Raw genomic sequence first — 21609 nt, forward strand, 5'->3', positions numbered from 1 at the left:
GTTCTGCAACCCTTTCATCCTTACTGCTATTTCAAACAGAGCTTCTTTTCCTTTAGTTAGCTGTTGATCATCTAGAAGAATCCGATGCGTTGGGTCTACATAAACAGCTGCCAAAAGAATGTTATTTTGTAATAGTAGCTCCTCTCTCCGTTTCATTGATGTAGCAATGCCACTTGCAATTAACCCTCCTCTTTGGGACAGGCGAAACATCAGGTTCTTCCACTCCTTTAAGAAAATACCTGGAGTTAAGTCCTCTGCTTGTAATTTTTTAGTCACTGTAAATGGGCGCTCTAGCAATTTTTCCAGCTCAGTCACCTGATTCCACTGACTTTCATTTAGCGTCAGTTGAGGGTTAGCCATGTGTACAAGAAAGGTTTTCAGTTCAACCAAGCGCTGAATCATTAAGTAAGTACTGCCCCATCGTGTGGCTTGATCAATAATTGCCCCTTTTCCAGCACGTCTCTTCAAAATTGAGTCAACTTTAGGCCATGTTAACACGTTGCGGTTTTTACCGCGGAACCGCAGCGATTTTGCCGCTGCGGGTCCGCTGCAGTTTCCATTGCGTTTACATGTAAACCTATGGAAACCGCAAACCGCTGTGCACATGCTGCAGAAAAAAACGCGCAGAAACGCAGCGGTTTATATTCCGCAGCATGTCACTTCTTTCTGCGGAACTGCAGCGGTTCTGCACCCATAGACCTCCATTGTGAGGGTCAAACCCGCAGTAAAACCCCCAGATAAAAAAATATCTGCGGGTTTTCTGCGCTTTTGGGTGTAGAAACCGCTGCAGCAGGAAGTGCGGGGAAGCGGGCGGAAGTGCGTGGGCGGAGTGTGACCGTCAGCATGGAGGCGTGTGTGTATGTATGTGAAGTCTGTGTGTGTGTGTGTGTGTGTGTGTGTGTGTGTGTGTGTGTCCCATGCGACGATAGTGCCACCCAGTTGTGCTAAGTCGCCGTATGGGACTACTACTCCCATCCGATATTAGGATGGGAGAGTTGTCCCTGTGTCCGGCGACTTAGCACAATTGTCAGTAAAACACAAACACATACAATACATGTAACCTACATGACAGACATTACATACAACATATAACATAGAGTATATACTCACCATACAGCACACTGGTACGCAAAGCCCTCGGTCCCCTAGGGAAAAAGTCCAAAAAAAATAAACCAAATCCATACTCCCTGTCCGCAGAATCCAATACCGAGTGTCCCACGCCGATCGCTTGCTCTCCGGCGATACACTACCAGGAGCGAAGCTCCTAGCAGTGTATCGCGTCCTTTACCAGAGTTCAGCGGCTCTATTTACGGCAGTACAGCTGCGTGTGAACTTTCCCACGCAGCACTGCCGTAAAGCGAGAGTACCGGGGTCAATGAACGCCGGTAAACTCACGCATGCGCAGTTACACACCGACAGGAGTCGGAGCTCCTGTCAGTGTGTTGCTGCAGCCGTGGAGAGCAGACACCTCTCCGGATGTGTCTGTTCTCCATGGCAGATCAATAAAGAAAATTGGCGCGCACTCAGGATGATGGGGGAGCGAGGTGCAGGTGCAGTGGGCTGTAAGGAGCCCCGTGTACATAGAAGATATAGTACACCGCACACTCTACAAGTATTTTGCAACAGTGGAAATTTTATTTAAAGAAACAACTATGCGATGTGAAAGCGACCAGAAGCAATAATGACGTTTCGGCCCTACCAGAGCCTTAAGGTACCTTCACACGAAACGACATTATAACGATATCGCTAGCAATCCGTGACGTTGCAGCGTCCTCGCTAGCGATATCGTTTCGTTTGACACGCAGCAGCGATCAGGATCCTGCTGTGATGTCGCTGGTCGCTGAATAAAGTCCAGAACTTTATTTGGTCGTCCGATCGCTGTGTATCGTTGTGTTTGAAAGCAAAAGCAACGATACCAGCGATATTTTACACTGGTAACCAGGGTAAACATCGGGTTACTAAGCGCAGGGCCGCGCTTAGTTACCCGATGTTTACCCTGGTTACTAGCGTAAAATGTAAAAAAAACAAACAGCACATACTCACATTGCGTCCCCTGCAGTCTGCTTCCTCCTCTGACTCAGCGCCGCAAAGTGAAAGTGAAAGCAGCACAGCGGTGACGTCACCGCTCTGCTCTCACTGTACGGCGCTCAGTCAGTCAGGAAGTGGACGCAGGGGGACGTGAATGTAAGTATGTGCTGTTTGTTTTTTTTAGATTTTACGCTGGTAACCAGGGTAAACATCGGGTTACTAAGCGCGGCCCTGCGCTTAGTTACCCGATGTTTACTCTGGTTACCAGGGGACCTCGGCATAGTTGATCGCTGGAGAGCGGTCTGTGTGACAGCTCTCCAGCGACCAAACAGCGACGCTGCAGCGATCGACATCGTTGTCGCTATCGCTGCAGCGTCGCTTCGTGTGAAGGTACCTTTAATCATACAATCGCTTATTAACGCAGAGGAGAGAGGATAAGAATCCTTGTAGGAAGAGGTATACACTTAAGTGCCAGATTGCTGAGGGCATACAGAAGTATAGGGTGCCTTGTTGAGAGGGTCTTGTGTATAAGGTTGCTGAGCGGCGCTCCCGCGCCCTGCTGTCAGGATCAACATCCTGACAGCAGGGCGCGGGAGCGCCGCTCAGCAACCTTATACACAAGACCCTCTCAACAAGGCACCCTATACTTCTGTATGCCCTCAGCAATCTGGCACTTAAGTGTATACCTCTTCCTACAAGGATTCTTATCCTCTCTCCTCTGCGTTAATAAGCGATTGTATGATTAAGGCTCTGGTAGGGCCGAAACGTCATTATTGCTTCTGGTCGCTTTCACATCGCATAGTTGTTTCTTTAAATAAAATTTCCACTGTTGCAAAATACTTGTAGAGTGTGCGGTGTACTATATCTTCTATGTACACGGGGCTCCTTACAGCCCACTGCACCTGCACCTCGCTCCCCCATCATCCTGAGTGCGCGCCAATTTTCTTTATTGATCTGCCATGGAGAACAGACACATCCGGAGAGGTGTCTGCTCTCCACGGCTGCAGCAACACACTGACAGGAGCTCCGACTCCTGTCGGTGTGTAACTGCGCAGATCGTCGTGGGACACTCGTTGGATTTCTGCGGACAGGGCCAGAGAGTATGAATTTGTTTGTTTTTTTTTGTTTGTTTTTTTTGCAGGTCGAGGGTCTTCAGATGGATTGAGCGTATAATAAAGGGTTTGTCAAAAAGTGGGTGTCTTTATTTCATTAAAATATTTTTTTCTAATGTCTGGGGTTTTTTTTAACCCTTTCATAGGATTAATAATGGATAGGTGTCTTATTGACGCCTCTCCATTATTAACCGGGCTTAATGCCACCTTACAATAGCAAGGTGGCATTAACCCCTTATTACCCCATATCCCACCACTACACGGGAGTGGGAAGAGAGGGGCTAAGTGTCGGAATTGGCGCATCTTTTAGATGCGCCTTTTCTTGGGCGGTTGCGGGCTTCTATTTGTAGCCAGGGAGGGGGCAAATATCCATGGCCCCTTTCCTAGGCTATGAAGTCCACAGCTGTCTGTGTAGCCTTTCTGGCCTAAAAATATAGGGGGACCCCAACACTTTTTTGGGGGGCTCTCCCTATATTTGAGAGCCAGAAAGGCTACGCAGACAGCTGTGGGATTAATATTCATGGCCTGGGAAAAGCCAGGGGTATTTTAATCCCTTCCCAGGCCAAAAATATTGGCCCACAGCTGTCTGCCTAGCCTTTCTGGCCTAAAATTATAGGGGGACCCTACGCAATTTTTTTTTCGGGCCCCCCTGTAGTTTAGAGCCATAAAGGCTACGCAGACATCTGTGGGCTAATATTCCTAGCCTGGGAACAGCCATGGGTATTTTAACCCCTTCCCAGGCCACAAATATTGGCCCACAGCTGTCTGCTTAACCTTTCTGGCCTAAAGATACAGGGGAACCCTATGTCATTTTTTGGGGGGGGTCCCCCTATATATTTAACCTTTTAATAGGATTAATAATGGATAGGTGTCTTATTGACGCCTCTCCATTATTAACCGGGCTTAATGCCACCTTACAATAGCAAGGTGGCATTAACCCCTCATTACCCCATATCCCACCACTACACGGGAGTGGGAAGAGAGGGGTTAAGTGCCGGAATTGGCGCATCTCATTTTGATGTTTTCACAGGGTTGGACAAGGAAATGACATCATGTGTTTTTTTGTTTTTTTTTCCCACTGCAGTTCAAGCTTTATTTGTGTCAAAAACACAGACAATCTGCAGGGAAAAACGCATCAAAAACCGCATAAAAGAATGCACCAAAAAACGCACCTGCGTTTTTTACCAAGATCTGCGGTTTTTAGTGCAGAAAAATCCGCAGGAAAATCTGCAACGTGTGCACATAGCCTTAGGGGTAATGGCAACAGTAGCCAATTTCTCCTTCGCCTCATTGGGGGACACAGACCATGGGTGTATGCTGCTGCCACCAGGAGGCTGACACTAAGTATTACAAAGAAAGTTAGCTCCTCCCCTGCAGTATACACCCCTCTGCTGGCTCCCAGCTAACCAGTTCTTGCTTAGTGTCCGTGGGAGGCACACGGACGGGTCTGCTATTCAGACCCAAAGAACTCTTTTTTTCCGTTTTTTACTTTTTACTACGGTCGAATGGGGCGACGGATTCTTTCATGTTCCGATCTCCTCGAACCATCAACAGGCGAGCACGGGAGTTTTACCTCTCCGTATCCTCTCCTGCGACGTGGGAAGCCACTGCCTGAGCTGATTCTAGGGGCGACGGGCCCCTTCAAGGGCACCGATCTCCCCCCTCCCTTATCAGACGAGCACTGGAGTTTTACCTTCAGTATCCTCTTCTGCAGCCAGGCCTATTGCCGGACATTCAGCCCTGTCCACCAGGTTTTACCCTCGGCTGTACAGAGGCACCTTCCAGCGTGGCGTCCGAGCAGCCCCCACTGCATCACCACTGAAAAAGCGGATGATGGAAGGAGGCAGACGGTTCCTCTCCACCCCTCTTCTGCAGGGATGGTGGATGGAGGCTCCCCAACCCTGCATCGGCCTATCTACCCGGGCACAGCTCCTACCTGCAGCATCTGCCATGGTCCCCCTCCATATTGGGGTAAGTGCTCCGTGAGATTTGGGTGTTCCGACGGTCAGAGGAGGGCTCCATAGCGACTGGGTCCCCACAGAGCTTCGCGGCACTTTTCCCCTCAGTCTGCGGGTGCGCGCCGGCCGAAGCCATAACTTTAGTCCCCGGCTTCGGCCCTGTTTAGGCCGCAGCCCGGGAGGCCCCGCCCACCGCTTGCTCCCTTCTAGCGGCTCCGCCCCCCTATTCAGGCGCTTCTCGTTCCAGACGAGATCTCGGCGGCCATCTTCCTCCTCCTCCATTGCGGTCACTATTTCTTCTGGAGGGGGCTGCGGCCGGCGGTTTTTCAGCGCTGAAGTCAGCGCTATTCCAGTCGGGGGACTCAGAACCTGAGTAAGGTGAATCGGACAACCCCCCCCCCGGCACGCATCCCGGCAGCATTAAGGGACTAGCTTTCCCTGTTTTTTTATATACTTAAAGGGAACCTGTCACCACGTTTTTGGAAGATGGGATAAAAATAGCGTTAAATAGTGGCAGAGGTGGGCGTTACATTAGTGTGTGTGTTATGCGTTTATTACCCACCTAAGTTGCCGAAATAACTTTGCAAAGTCTCCGTTTTCGCCTGTCAATCAGGCTGGTCAGGTCACATGGGCGTTGTCTTCCCCCAGATTTGGCGTAGTTTTCCGTTGGTGGCGTAGTGGTGTGCGCATGCCCAAAGTCCGGAATCCTCTTCCAGGGGATTTAAAATAGCGCGGTGTTCGTTATTGCATTGGTGATCGGTGGGCGCGGCCATCTTCCTTTGGCCGCGCGTGCGCAGAAGCGGCGCTCTGCTGGCCGCGGCTTCAGGAAAATGGCCGCCGCGATATCCATCTGCGCACGCGCGGCATCCCGCGGCCATTTTCCTGAAGCCGCGGCCAGCAGAGCGCCGCTTCTGCGCACGCGCGGCGAAAGGAAGATGGCCGCGCCCACCGATCACCAATGCAATAACGAACACCGCGCTATTTTAAATCCCCTGGAAGAGGATTCCGGACTTTGGGCATGCGCACACCACTACGCCACCAACGGAAAACTACGCCAAATCTGGGTGAAGACACCACGCCCATGTGACCTGACCAGCCTGATTGACAGGCGAAAACGGAGACTTTGCAAAGTTATTTCGGCAACTTAGGTGGGTAATAAACGCATAACACACACACTAATGTAACGCCCACCTCTGCCCCTATTTAACGCTATTTTTATCCCATCTTCCAAAAACGTGGTGACAGGTTCCCTTTAAGGCTGCAATTTTCTGGTGCTCCTGCACACTACAGAATGTATAGTACAGTATGCAGGCTTGCAAACGGAGAGCTGTGAGTTCCCAGCAACGAAGCTCTCATGACTCATTCCCTGGTGACTCATTCCCTGGTGACTCATTCCCTGGTGACTCATTCCCTGGTGACTCATTCCCTGGTATTTGCTACTCTGCCTCGGTAGTCGCTGGGCCCATAGGTGCATCCCCAGCTTTCCATGCCTTTTTATTAAACCCAGGACCAGCATTCCCTGGTCTTAAGGGTCCCCTAGTTTTAAAAGGGTCACATCCCCAGCATTCTCTGCTCTGCCAGAAGCCGGTCTCTCTTTCCTTAGTACTTAATCAGGCCAGTATGCCCTGGTCTTAAAGGCACAGGGCCAGTAGGCACTGGTCTTAAAGGCACAGGGCCAGTAGGCACTGGTCTTAAAGGCACATGGCAAGTGTGCCCCCGTCTTAAAGACACATGACCAGCATCCCTGGTCTTAAAGGAGCATGACCAGCTTTTTTTGTTCTTAAAGGCACATTACCAGCTTTGCTGGTCTTTAAGGCACTTGTTCCTACATTCCTCTCATGACCAGTATTCCTGGTCTTAAAGGCACGTGACCAGCATGCCCTGGTCTTATAGACTCGTGACCAGTATTCCCTGGTCTTAAAGACACGTGTCCAGTATACCCTGGTCTTAAAAGCACATGACCAGTATGCCCTGGTCTTAAAGGCACGTGACCAGTATCCCCTGGTCTTAAACGCTATAATCAGTATGCCCCGGTCTTATAGGCACATGACTAGTACGTCCTGGTTTTTCAAGGCCATGACCAGTATGCCCTGGTCTTAAGGGCACGTGACCAGTATCCCCTGGTCTTAAACGCAATATCCAGTATGCCCTGGTCTTAAAGGCACATGACTAGTACGTCCTGGTTTTCTAGGCACATGACCAGTATGCCCTGGTCTTAAAGGCTCATGTCCAGTACGCCCTGGCCTTTAAAGGCACACGACCAGTATGCCCAGGTCTTTAAGGCACGTGACCATTATGCCCTGGACTTAAAGGCTCAGGACCAGTACGTCCTGGTCTTAAACGCAAATGACCAGCATACCCTGGTTTTAAGGGCACATGACCATTATCTCCTGGATTTCAGCATGCCCTGCTTTTAAAGGCACATGAACAGTATTTCATCTTACAAAAGGCACAAGACCAGTATTCCCTGGTCTTAAAGGCTCATGGCCAGTAACCCCTAGCCTTAAAAGCGCATGACCAGTATTTACTGGTCTTAAGGGCACATCATCTATCCTAAGCTGGTCACCCTAACTGAGCTCTGGAGCACTCACATGCTCCCTCTCCTACAATGGGAGCCGTCGGCTAGCAGGGGCCGCAAGTATTCTAGAAAAACGTACAGGTTCTAGAAAATCTCCATCAACATTTGACGGTGATGCACTGGAAGACCTCTAAGTAGGATACCATACCTGGTCGGAATTTTATGGGCGACGGGTCCCTTTAAGGGCTCCGATTTCCCCCCACACCTTCAACAGACGAGCACACGGAGTGTCGCCTCCATGTATCTTCTTCTGCATCCAGGTCTATCGCCACAACCTGCCCTGTCCACTCGGAAACCTCAATTCTGGGGATGTACTGAGGCACACATTTGTGGCGTCCCAACAAGGAGGTTTTTCCCCCCTTTGTATCAGATGCAAGAAAGTGGACGATTCCTCTCCACTTCCCTGTTAAGAGATGGTGGATCGAGGTTTTTTATTTTTTATTTATTTTTATTTTTTTCCTTATTTTCTTCTCTGCACGATGGCAGAGACCTGCTGGTTACAGTCCCGCATTCTGTCACTTGACAGACTCGCCGGGCAGAATTTCTTGCGGTATTCCTACCAGTATCCTGGCCGGTGTATCATCAATTAAGATTCCACAGACGGTCGGATAGCAGGTCTAGTTAGTTCCGTCCTGTGGTTTCGGGTTTAGCGCTCTACCCTTCCTTAGCCGCCACATGGGTTGCTTGACCAAAGGGAGAGAATGAAAGTCTCCGGGTCCCAGACCTTATCTACTTCGTTCCACAGTATAGCTGGCCAATCAAATCTTCTGAGCGGGAGACTAGCAAGGGATCGTATCTCTTCTTCAAGCTCAACCAGCAGTGGAAGCATTGGCCAGGACAGTCTAGATCTAAGGGATCTTGGTTCCAAAATGGAGGGAATGAAAAGTATCTCCATTTCTGGACCCCAAACTTCTAACAACCTTTGACAGGGCCCTCTCTTTTTTCGGATGGAGTTCCTCCGCTCAGCCACTACTTCAACAGAGAAACGTGGTTGTTTTCTGGCATCCATCGTCATCCGGGATTCTTCCCTCACATACCTATTTCTCCTCTCTACTATAATCTCTTCGCCTTTCCATTCGCGAACAGTATTTTCACGACCTGGCCCTTCTGCCAGGCTACCACACCAGAGTGGTCGCAAGGGTCATGACGGTTGTCATGCGCTTCCTGCACCTTAGAAACATGGTCGTCCTGCCCTACTCGGTCGACTCTCTAGCCGCTCTACAAGGACTACGCTAATTCGTCTATATCACTTGCAATACTCTCTCTCTTGGGCTAGCAGCTAAACTTAGACAAGTTTTTTCCTCATTCCCAGCCCAGCAGATCCTCTTTGACGATGATCCTGCACAAGAAGGATGGTAATTCTCTCTCTCGAGTCAAGGTCGTGGCCCTTCAACACGGAGCTTGTGCACTTGATCACTCATTCCCTCGGTTCATTCAATTAGCTAGGAGGGTTCCGAGCAATAAGATGAAAACGGAAGTAGTTTTCTTTTGCTCCGCTCGTTTTCAGCAAGTCAATCAGGCTTTCAAAAGGTAGTTTCTAAGCTCCTTCCTCATCCAGAGCCTTCTTCTGGTCCAATGGTTATTAGGGATACGAATGCCCGTCTTCTTCTCCCGATCATTTCTCTGGGGATCTGAACAGTACGGCCAATCCCACAGCAGGTCCACTGCCCTTAGGCGGGTCAACCATCCGTCTTCAATTTGGATAATGCCACGGCTGTGCCATACGTCAATCATCTCGCAGGTACCCACAGTCAAGCGCCATTGCCGAGGTACCTCGCACTCTCTGATGGGCCGAGATCTATCATTCGGTGATCTCAACAGTACATGTCCCTGGAGTAGAACACTGGGCGGATGACATATTCAGCCGTCAGGGTTTTCTCCTCAGGTGAGTGGGAACTTCACTCGGAAGTCTTCCTTCACATCTGCCTTCACTGGAGTACTCCAGATGTAGGTCGGATGGCGTCCAAGCTGAACGCCTATGTACTCCAGTTCATGGTTTGGCTGCAAGATCCAAGTCCATTGCAGTGCATACTCCGTTTCTTCCACGGTACCAATTTCCATAACTCCTCTTCCACTACGTCTGAGACCTTTTTGGAAGCGGAAAAGGCCCCCAGTGATCCTGGGAGACCCGCACTGACCATGTCAGGTTTTCTCGCTTGCGGTACTAGTATTTCTCCGTCTTATTTCGTCAAAATTGGAAATATGGACCTTCTCGCAGGGAGTCTCCACCTGTAGTTTTTCCCTACCGCGTACCGTTAGATCTGGGGGACCTTAATGGTCCTGGGGATCTTACAGTACACTCCTTTTTCGATCCAGAAAGACTTTACGATAAGGGAACGTCACTCCCCTTTCTTCTATGCGTTCTTGTCATCCTGATGAGTCTTCAGAGCTTCCCACTCTGTTCCTTTCAGTCTTTTTTCCTTATTACCATCTATGCATCGTTGCCCTCAAGCCATCCCATTCCCTCGTTGCCAAGGTGGTTTTGTATTCCCACTGTTGCAGGGGCATCGTCCTCTCATCTTTCGGCTCCAGTCCACACAACGGAATGGGTTCTCCATAATCTGGAAGAAGTGAGTGCTCCAAGTGGGTACGTATCGAGGACGGCGTCCTTCCAAAGGTTGGACACTTTGCTTGGGCTTCTCGATGGTAAGTAGGCTTCCCGATGGTCACAGGAAGGGTTTAGCCGGGTTCATCGGCCACGTTAGCCTGGTGGATTCTTTTCACCATCCAGGAGTCCTTCCGTGCTAGATGTCAGCCTATCTCCCTGTCTCAGGTCCGCATGCATTCTTGAAGCACTATAATTCACACATTTCCTCAGATGTGAGTCTGGGCAGGCGGACTTTGCAGGCCGCCTTGGCGCACTTGTAAGTAGCGGTTACACGGCCTGATCTGATGTTGTCCCCACCCAGGGACTGCTTTGGGACGTCCCATGGTCTGTGTCCCCCAATGAGGCGAAGGAGAAATAGGGATTTTTGTGTACTTACCGTAAAATCCTTTTCTCCGAGCCATTCATTGGGGGACACAGCTCCCTCCCTATTATTAGTTGTATTTGTTTTTATCATTTGATATGTTATACTCTCATATATAATGTGACATGCTATACGCTTATATGTTATTGATCTCCTACTGCTTTTGCACCGAACTGGTTAGCTGGGAGCCAGCAGAGGGGTGTATACTGCAGGGGAGGAGCTAACTTTCTTTGTAATACTTAGTGTCAGCCTCCTGGTGGCAGCAGCATACACCCATGGTCTGTGTCCCCCAATGAATGGCTCGGAGAAAAGGATTTTACGGTAAGTACACAAAAATCCCTATTTTCTCACCTTGCCAATCAGTGCAGCAGCATGTCCTTCTTGCAGACTGTCTCTTATAGCCAGCTGTAGTGTATGCACAACACAGCCCGTGTGATGAATGAAAGAACGTATTGACACAGTTTCAACAAGATCATCTAAACTATCATGTTGCTGTTCATCTGAAGCAACTTCAGTTTGCTCCTCAGTTACAATACTGTGTTCCTCTATTTCAAACATTCTTCTAGCTGCTGGTCACCATCATTACTCTCATTCATTAGCTTAATAGTACTTATCATATTTGAAGCATTGTCAGTTACGACAGAAAGAACTTGCTCTTTTTTAAGTTCATAGTCTTGCAGAACCTTTTCCACCAAGACCTGGAGAAACTCACTGGTGTGATGAGCTTTGGTGTCTTTTACTGCCAATATCTTGGTAACTATTTCATTTTTGTCACAAACAAATCGGACATTGATGGCAAAATAGTTCACTCTGTGATGTGTGCAGGCATCCATTTTAAGAAACAGAAAGCGTCCCTTGAGAGTTTTTTTAAGTTCTTCCTTTTGTTTAAAAGCTTCTTCGATTACTAATTTTCTAATACTCTCTCTCTCCATAGAAACACCAAGCTTGCGGGCCATTTCCCCATTCAGACACATAAAAGCTGGTCGTGAAAATAATGAAATAGGCACACTATCCTTTACAACAAGCTCTATGATCTGTTTTTTAAATGCATCTACTGTCATTGTCACAGTAACTTTGTCACTGACAAAATACTTGCAACTGATGGCTGCAAAGTTCTCTGCTCCTTTGTTTGGCTGGAAGAGCTGGGCACTGGTTCATTGGTTTGGATGCAGTCTTTCTCATCCACTGCTTTCAGTACTTCTGGATGAAAGCGCTGTAAATGTCTCTTTAGATTAGAAGCTCTGGTAGGAGCATTTTTATCTTTGCCTGAATATGCACTGATCTTGGCTTCACAGCATTTATTTTCGTCTGGATCATTTGTCATACACTGACAGACCTAATGTTTTCTATCTTCAGTGATGGTGAAATGTTCAAATACAGCTGATTTAATGTGACGCTTCTTTGACATTCTCAGGTTTTTAAAGGGAACCTGTCACCCCGTTTTTTCCGTATGAGATAAAAATACTGTTAAATAGGGCCTGAGCTGTGCATTGCAATAGTGTATTTTGTGGACCCCGATTTCCCACCTATGCTGCCGAAATACGTTACCAAAGTAGTCGTTTTCGCCTGTCAATCAGGCTGGTCTGGTCAGATGGGCGTGGTGTCTTCCCCCAGATCTTGCTTAGTTTTCCGTTGGTGGCGTAGTGGTGTGCGCATGTCCAAGGTCCCGAATCCACTGCACAGGGGAGTGAAAAGAGCGCGATGTGTGCTATTTCATTGGTGATCGGTGGGGGCGGCCCAACCAACCAAAACTAACTCGGACTCCGACCCCACGACTCCGACTCAACAGCCCTGACATCAACCCCCCCAACTATTACCCCATATGGCACAGCTACAGGGCAGTGGGAAGAGAGGCTAAGTGCCGGAACTGGCACATCTTAGAGTTGTGCCGTTTCTGGGGTTGCTGTGAGCTGGGGGGGGGCAATATCCTTGGCCCCTTCCTAGGCTATAAATATCAGCCCGCAGCTGTCTGCATAGCCTTTTCTGAGTATAAATTATAGGGGGGACCCCACATCATTTTTTCTTTTGGTTGGGGGGCCCTATTTTAATAGCCAGTAATGGCTAATTATACAACTGTGAGCTGATATTAATAGCCTGGGAAGATCCATGGGCATTACCCTTTTCCAAGGCTATAAACATCAGCCCCCATTCGCTGGCTTTCCCTCTCTGGTTTTGAAAATTGCATATATATATATATATATAATAATTTTTTTCCTTTTAACCAGATATTTCATTTAAGGACTGGGTCATACTTGCGAGAAACTTGCACGAGTCTCGCACCTCAATACCTGGCCCTTCTGCCGGCACTCGGGACCAGAGTGCACGGCTGCATGTGTTTCAATGCAGCTGGACGATCCGGTCCGAGTGCCGGCGGCAGTGTCGGGTATTGAGGTGTGAGACTCGTGCGAGTTTCTCGCAAGTGTGACCCCGGACTAACGCAGATTTTTTTTTTTGATCGACTCGATCTATAGATATTCACTTATATTTGTTTTTGTGTGTGTAAACATTATACTGTATGTGAACATGGTGTGTAATATTATGGTCTTCAATGGAGTATGTGAAAGAAGAGGTTGGACAAGGAAATTACATCACAATTCTTTTTTTTGGGTTAAAAAATATTTAGCTTACAAAAACGCATACAAATCCGTATGGGGGAAAAAAAACCATGAAAATCCCCATCAAAAACGCATCAAATCCGCGCGGATTTTTACCTGCGTTTTCTGCCAAGAGGAAGAATGTGCGCAGAAAATTCCACAGGCAAATCCGCAACGTGTGCACATACACCTTATTGTCTGCAGCTCTGATACAACATCAATAGCGCTGCAGACAACTGGAGAACTCAGCTGCTGTGCTCAAGTTCACAGGATAAGCTGCTAAACTTACCGATTGGCTGCAGTGTTGAAAATGACTGGTACTGGCAGCAATGATGGAGACTGCTCGTGTGTGTTAGGCTAGTTTCACACTAGCGTTTATCCGGGCTGCGGAGGGATGCGGACTTCCTCCGTGAAGCCCCGCCCACTGCCGTGCCTCTTAATTCAGCTCCACGTACAGCTGCATGCGGCGTGGCACCCTATCTTTAACATTGGTTATGCAGGCCATGCCTCTGTATGCGGATGCCACCGCATGCGTCGTTTTGACGGTGCAACGGCCTGCGCCATGCAACATGTTGCATTTTCGTGCAGATGCCGCACCGTCAAAACGACACATGCGGTGGCATCCGCATACAGCGGCATGGTCTGTGTACCCAATGTTAAAGATAGGGTGCCACGCCGCATGCAGCCATAGGCGGATCTGAACGAAGAGGTGCAGCAGTGGGCGGGGCTTCACGGAGGAAGTCCGCAGCCCGGATAAACGCTAGTGTGAAACTAGCCTTAGTTTTGATGTTCCATATTGATATAAAGTACAGAATTGCAGCATGTTTTAATTTTGGCACATGCATCAGTTTTTGTTTCTTACTCATGATATTTTGTTGCTTTGCTAGATTTTTTCACAGGCTCTGAAACAATTCAAGGTACATGGTGCAAGGACATTCTGCAGACCATTATTAGCTTCACGCCACATAACTGGGCTTTGCACACTCTCAGCTGTTTTCCTGCTCCATTACAGGTAAATGTTTTCATGGTCTGTATTACTAATGTCATCCACAACACAAGGTGTTGGTTTATTTCTTCTCTTTTTACACTGAGTGATTTTTTTTTTTTTTTTCTTTTTAATAGTAAAGTTAACCCTTCAATGACTTGTGGTGTTCCTAGATGGCTTTAAAAAAACAAACAAAAAGAAAACTGTTGTGCGTATGTAGGTGTTTAATGGCTGTAACTTCTTTATTTTGGGTGGGGTAGATCTTTACGGTAAGATGGGGCTGAAATATAGTGTAAAGGCAGCATAACTCTATATACTGTATAGAATTTGTTGGGCATGCCACTTAAAATAATAGATCTGTTTTTGTAGGCATTCTTCAAGCAGAACAATGTGCCTCAAGAAAGTCGTTTCAACCTCAAGAAAAATGTGGAAGAGGAGTATCGGAAGTGGAAGTCCATGACCAATGAAAATGAGATCATCTCACACTTTTCCTTGCAAGGATCCTCGCCTCTGTTCCTTTGTCTGCTTTGGAAAATGCTTCTAGAGACCGATCAAATCAATCAGATTGGATACAGGTAAGTAAAGTCAAAAGCAGCAGAAATTTGTAGGTGTTAGTCCTCAGGTGGCTTATTCCTGAAAGGGTGTGTGTGTGTGTGTGTGTGTGTGTGTGTGTGTAATAAAAAAAAAAAAAAGCAGCCATGGGCTAATTTTATTTATATTGTCATGACCGCATTCTCTTTCCATATGTACTATTATCACATATACTTGTCCTGCTGTGCATCTATGTACAAGAGTGGATCCTGCTCGCAGAACCCATGAGTCCACTCTTTGCATGGATGACTGTTCTGTTGAATAACCTTTATGCCTAGAATTCTCCTTAGCGTTGGGGAAATTTAATTTAAAATGAATAAGCTCTGCATGTATGGATGTAGAGATGTTTAATTATATAAATAAACAGCACAGTTCAATTATCGTTTGCCACACTTCCCTTTTTTCATATCGCCAAAAATCCTTGTTTACTGGATGCTGATCTTTTAGCAGGCACCAGATATATTCCACCAAATAAGGGCGATTCAGCTCATCCAAATTATAAAAATCCTCCTTTTGTTCCTTGATGCTATTAAAGTCCTATCCATATCTGTCTCTTTTCTACCACTATAAGCATTCTCAGTCATTCTCATCATTGCAGTCAGAAGTGTCAGATAAATCTTTTGCCACATCAGCTTCCTCAGAGAGGGTCTCTCTCATCCGCTTCCCTCTCTGAGGAAGCTGACATGGCAAAACGCACATAAGAGGGAATAGTAGTAAATATTTCTTTGTCTATATACTATTGGCATGTCTGCATTAATAGGATATCATTTTTTCTCTATCCCCCATGACCGCACCATGGAGAGTGGGTATCTGCCCTTCAAGGACAGGAAACCTACAGATAAAAGGATGGCACCTCTCCCTCACATCAGTGGGTTTCCTGTCCCTTACGGGGAACCTGCAGTTTTGTGGTACCTGAATGAAGAAATCGGGATGAAGAGATTACAGGGCTGGCCTGTCCGTGTTCTGGCAGCGGGGAGGTCCTTGCCGCGGCTGGTGCTGTGCCTGAGGCCGCCGCTACTGGGACTGATGGTCTTGCGGGGGGTAGCGCGGCCACCGCTTCGGAGAGGAGACAGGCTTCCAGGTTCACGAGGGGCTCATGTGCGGGCAGCGTGTGCTCTCAAGGTGGAGAAAGGTGGCCGCCGCTCTGGAAGTAAAGCGAGGCTTCTGGGTTCCCGGTCGGCGCATGCGCAGCTGAGTTGCTCCCAGGTGACGCGGCCGCAGGAGGGGGGGATGGACCGGAAGTGAACGCTGGGCGGTAAATTCAAAAGACAGTGTGCAGACGCTCCCTGCTGCATGCGGTCCCTGTGGATAATGGAGGACAGCGACTAGCAGCAGCAGCACCATCGGCAACCAAAGACGCAGGCTAAGAGACATCTTCAAGCAAGCGATGTGGACGATCTAGCAGCCACTCTACACAGCGCAGCAGGAATTCTGGCATGATGGACAAGACACAGTCTCCATAAAACCCTTTACTGGATCCTCTCCCTCCTCCGGAATCGGTACCTGTGGCTGCATCTAGATAGGTGATCTTCGTGAAAGTTCACCATTGTAATTGGGGTTCCCTTCTCTTCCCTTTTTTTTTTTTTTTTTCTTTTTATTAGGGAAGGAAGAGATTGGGAAAGACGAAGCAGATATGTTGCCCCATGTGCGACACAGCGTTACCTGTGGCCTGGGATAAGAAGCTTTGTCAATCTTGCATAGAACAGGTGCTATGCGAGGAAACCCCAGACTTCGCCTCCGAACTGAGATCCGTAATCAAAACAAAGGTTGAGGGTGCCTTTAAGTCCCTCAAACGGGGGGGTAAGGTTAAGAGGAGAGAAACCACAATGAACTCCCGGTCTGATTTGTCTAGAACCGGAGGCATAGGCCCAGATATATCAGACTCCTCCTTGTCCTTGGACGATGAAAAGGGGGGGGGGGGCGTCGCTGTTTTCCTCTAGGTGAAGTATACACCTTATTAAAAAGCAGTTTCCTTCCTGTTTGGGAGAATATCTCAAACAGCCCCTGGATACTGAATCTGATCGGGGCAGGCCTTTGGATAGACTTCCACTCCATCCCTCCCCAGAACTTTGTAATAACTCCCCTGCGGTCCTCTCCAAAAGAACAAGCAGCCCTGGAATACGAGGTTATGGAACTCGTAAACCAAGCTTTTCTTCAGGATGTCCCTCCTCTAGAAAGGGGAAAGGGGTTCTACTCTCCACTGTTTCTGGTGTCCAAACCAGGCGGCTCTTACTGGACAATCATAAACTTGCAGAAATTAAACGGCTACATAAGAAACCAAGAATTCAAGATGGAATCAAAAAAATTGACCATCAAAATACTGTTCCCAAAATGTTTTGTGACTGTGCTGGAGTTAAGCAATGCTTACTATCATGTCCCCATTCACAGAGAGCCTGAAAAATCTCTGGGACTATCAGTCTTCATAAAAGGGGAAATAAGCCCTCCTCTTCGGATTATCAACAGCCCCTCAGGTGTTTACCAAATTAGTGGCAGAAATGATGGCACATCTGAGGGAATAGGACATTTTGATAGTCCCCTTTCTGGACGACTTTTTAAATAACGGCTGACTCTGTTCAACTCTGCAGAGAGCAGCTGGGCAGAGTAATAAATACCCTAGTAGATCTGGGCTGGCTTCTGAACCTGAAAAAGTCAAGACTATAGCTAAGCACAGCACAGAAATTCCTGGGATTAATTTTGGACTCTCTAAAAAGCAGGAATGTCATCTCCCAGTATAGAAAAAAGGGAAGATTATAGACCTGGTATCAAAAGCTTGACAGCACCCTTCCATGACCTTGAGGAGGGCCATGTCCCTGTTGGGCTCACTTTTCGCTTGTTTACCAGCCGTTCAGTGGACACGGATACACACCAGGGATCTCCAGTGAGGCATACTGAGAAACCAGTTCTTGTCAAAGGGTCACTTAGAGGGCCACATGACTCTGGATAGATTGCCGACATCTCTTCACCAATCTAGGGAACAAATAGCGGTTAAAGACAAAGGGGTTCCCTGGGTAACAAAGGTGTCTCGGGTGGTTACCACTGACGCAAGCCCCACGGGGTGGGGGGTGGGGCTCATCTGGATAACCTGATTACTCAGCGGGTATAGAGAAGCCAACAGCTAGTGGCGTCATCAAACCAGAAAGTTATTAGCAGTAGGTCACCCACTGACACATTTCCTGGACATTTTACAGGGACATCATGTTCGTGTGTTTTCGGATAACCAGGTGGTAGTGGCCTATCTGAACCATCAGAGGGGAGCCAGGTCCCAGACCCTAATGGACACAGCATCCCAGATTTTCTGATTAGCAGAGACCAAACTTCTGTCCCTATCCACATTGCACATTTGGGGGGTAGAGAACGAGAAGGCAGATTTTTTTGAGCCACACTCGGCTGAGACAGGACGAATGGGTTCTGTAGCAGACCATTTTCGAGCAGATTATGGACATGCGGGGGGCCCCCGGTCATAGATCCGTTGGCCAATATCAACAACAGAAAGGTGGCAGTCTTTTGTTCTCTAGACCCCAGGGGGCATACGCTAGGCCCTGGAATTCCCCATGGAATCAGAGCCTAGTGTATGCTTACCCCCCCCCCCCCCCCAAATTGTCCTCATTCCAGCAGTTTTACGAAAGGTCAGGGGAGGACAAGTCGAGACTAATAGCATCCTTCTGGCCAAAAAGGACTTGTTCTCCTGGCTGAGGATGTTATCGATCACCGATCCTTGGGTCTTACCGGAACTCCCGGACCTTCCACCCTCAGGCAGCGAACCTTCATTTAACATCGTGGAATTTGAGGTGGCGCTGTTGAGGGAAAGAGGGTTTTTGCTAAATTTGCTTTCTACACTGCTAAAAAGTAGAAAAATTGTGACCACGAGAGGTTATGGTGAAGAACTGGAGAAAATTCCTGTCCACTTTAGGGGTAAGGGACCAGGATGGGGTTCCAATCTCTGCGATCCTGGAGTTTCTCCAGAAGGGGCTACAGGGCCTAGCAGTAAGCCCCCTAAAGGTTCACGTGGCAGCCCTAGGAGCATTATATAACCAGGATATAGCAGGTAATCCATGGGTGGCACGTTTTATCAAAGCCTCTTCAAGGTCTAGACCAATAATCATCCAGAAGCTACCACCTTTTGGATTTAAATCTTTTCCTATCAGCTCTAACAGGTCCTTCCTTTGAGCTTCTAGACTCAGTCCCTCTCAAGGTCATATCATTTAAAACTGTTCTCCTTGTGGCTTTAACGTCAGTCAGGAGAGTACGGTAAGCGACATTCAGGCCATATCTGCGGGTCCTCCCTTCACAAGATTCTAGATGATAGGGTTATTCTAAAACCTGACCCGGCCTATTTACCAAAGGTAGCATCTCACTTCCATAGATCCCAAGAGGTAGTCCGTCCTTCTTTTTGCTCTAACCCTAAGAAAAGTGAAAAAAGATTTCACACATTAGATGTCTGGTTCAGTACCTAGAGTCCACCCAGAGATGTAGGAAGGAAGGCTCTCTTTGTGTGTGTTCAGGGTCCTAGAAAGGGACTCGAGGCTTCCAAGAGTACCCTGGCGAGATGGATAAGAGATGCTATAGCCTATTCTTCTAGTGGGAATGTCGTCCCGGAGGGACTAAAGGCTCGTTCTACGAGAGCAATGGCAACCTCATGGGCAGAAAGATCGGAGGTATCAATAGAACAGATCTGTAAGGCCGCCACTTGGTCATCACCTTCCACCTTTTTCAAACACTATCGACTGGACTTGGCCTCTTCGTCTGACTTAACCTTCAGGAGAAGGGTTCTTCAGGCTGTGGTCCCTCCCTAAGTTACAAATCTCTGTTATTCTCTCCGTGGAGCTGTCATGGGGAATAGAGAAAGACGTAGTTACTTACCGGTAACAGGATTTCTCAGAGCCCATGACAGCACCCGTTTATTCCCGTGTGTGGTGAGCACGTTTTTTCAGTTAGTAGTGTGTTCATGTATAAATACGGTGTTTTTTCTGATAAGGTGTATGGTAAGTTTTTTTTTTTTTTTTTTCTTTTTGTCATTAACCTGGAGGCTATCCGATTGATTGATTGTGGGGGATAAGAACCGCCATTTTATCTGTAGGTTCCCTGTCCCTGAAGGGCGGATCCCCTTTCTCCGTGGTGGTGTCATTGGCTCTGAGAAATTCCATTACCGGTAAGTAACTACGTCTTTCCATCTTTTCCTAGGATGTCTATTCATTTGAATTGTCAGTTGTCCAACATTCAGGGAACACCCCATATAGCTCTTGTTTGCACTTTAGGATGTCTATTTATTTAAACTCTATCATCTACCCTATATTCATGGAATATTCCTTATAGCACTGGCCTGCATTTAGTTGTATATTGCTTTACTATTCCATGAATGTTTTGCACTCGTTAATATATATCCAGGTTGTACAGTATCCTACTAGTAGGTAAGGCCCTTATTTATTCATATAATTTTTGCTCTGTCTCTCCATTATACAAGCCATTGACTGACATGCACAATATTCATTTGATTTTGTTAGTCTGATATTAAACGGATTATTTATAGTTGATGTATTTCTTATGTACGTATTTATTATTCAGTAAATACGGTGCACCAACTGCCAGTTATGTGGGCATTAAACCAAAATAAAGATTTTTCTAAAATATTAGTTACTATGTGATGACACTGTCACAAAAAAACCAGTAGATGGAGCTGCAGCATCTGACATTTGCCTGATCTTGTTTAGTTTTTTGTTACTTGACTGACAGATTTTTGCACCTTTTTACTTTAAATATATGTAAACTAATATTATGAGTTGTGAAAACCTATAATTTATAAATTTGATTGATTACCACTTCTGTCTGTTAAAATAACCCCCTTTAAATTTGTTTTTTTAAATAGTCTATTTTTATACTATTATTTATTTTTATTTGTTTTACTCATTTATATAACACCATTAATTCCACAGCGCTTTACAGACATGTAAAGACATGTATGTATGTGTATATGTATGTATGTATGTATGTGTTTGGAATGTGGGAGGAAACACACAAACAAGTGGAGAACATACAAACTCCTCCCTGTTGTCTTTGGTGGGATTTGAACCCAGGACCCCAGCGCTGCAAGTTTGCAGTGCTAACCACTGAGCCACAGTGCCACCCATATATTCTTAAGATGTTTGGATAAAGGCTGAGTTGGAATGGACATCTTATACTGCATGTAAAGCACACAAGAACAGCACAGTGGTTGAATACGGAGTAGGTGCAGGTCTATACATGCCCAGTTCCTCAGGAAGCGTTTTTGTTCCTTTTCCCCAGGGTTCTGGAGAGAATTGGTGCCAGAGCTCTTGTTGCTCATGTCCGCACATTCGCAGACTTTCTTGTGTATGAGTTCTCCACCTCAGCCGGCGGTCAGCAACTCAATAAGTGCATCGAGATGCTGAATGACATGGTGTGGAAATACAACATTGTGACGTTGGACAGGCTGATACTGTGCTTGGTAATGTATTCTGATTTTTCACCTTGCTTGTCTTGGTCTGCTATGACTTGCAGCGGTAATTAATGAGGGCAAAGAAATCAAAGATATGTATATATCTATTTGTGTTCTTTCATCCCAGGCCATGCGCAGCCATGAAGGAAATGAAGCCCAAGTGTGCTACTTTATAATTCAGCTACTGCTTCTCAAACCAAATGACTTCAGAAACCGTGTGAGTGACTTCGTTAAGGAGAACTCCCCAGAACACTGGCTGCAGAACGATTGGCATACCAAACATATGACTTACCATAAGGTAAGGGAAAATTACAGCCTTCCATAATACAGAAATGTGTATTTG

General features: G+C 47.1%; 1 protein-coding gene across 1 annotated transcript in view; it reads left to right on the plus strand.

Moving 5' to 3' along the window:
• The window catches only part of MED23 (mediator complex subunit 23), a 144779-nt gene that overhangs the window by 92788 nt on the left and 30382 nt on the right, over nt 1–21609 (plus strand). Inside the window, exons 18-21 of the mRNA XM_077289353.1 lie at nt 14127–14251; nt 14594–14799; nt 21095–21275; nt 21394–21564. Coding sequence (XP_077145468.1) covers nt 14127–14251; nt 14594–14799; nt 21095–21275; nt 21394–21564 — 683 coding nt within the window. The remainder of the gene's footprint in view (nt 1–14126; nt 14252–14593; nt 14800–21094; nt 21276–21393; nt 21565–21609) is intronic.

The sequence above is a fragment of the Ranitomeya variabilis genome, chromosome 2 (genome assembly GCF_051348905.1).
Source record: "Ranitomeya variabilis isolate aRanVar5 chromosome 2, aRanVar5.hap1, whole genome shotgun sequence".
Taxonomy (NCBI): Eukaryota; Metazoa; Chordata; class Amphibia; order Anura; family Dendrobatidae; genus Ranitomeya; species Ranitomeya variabilis.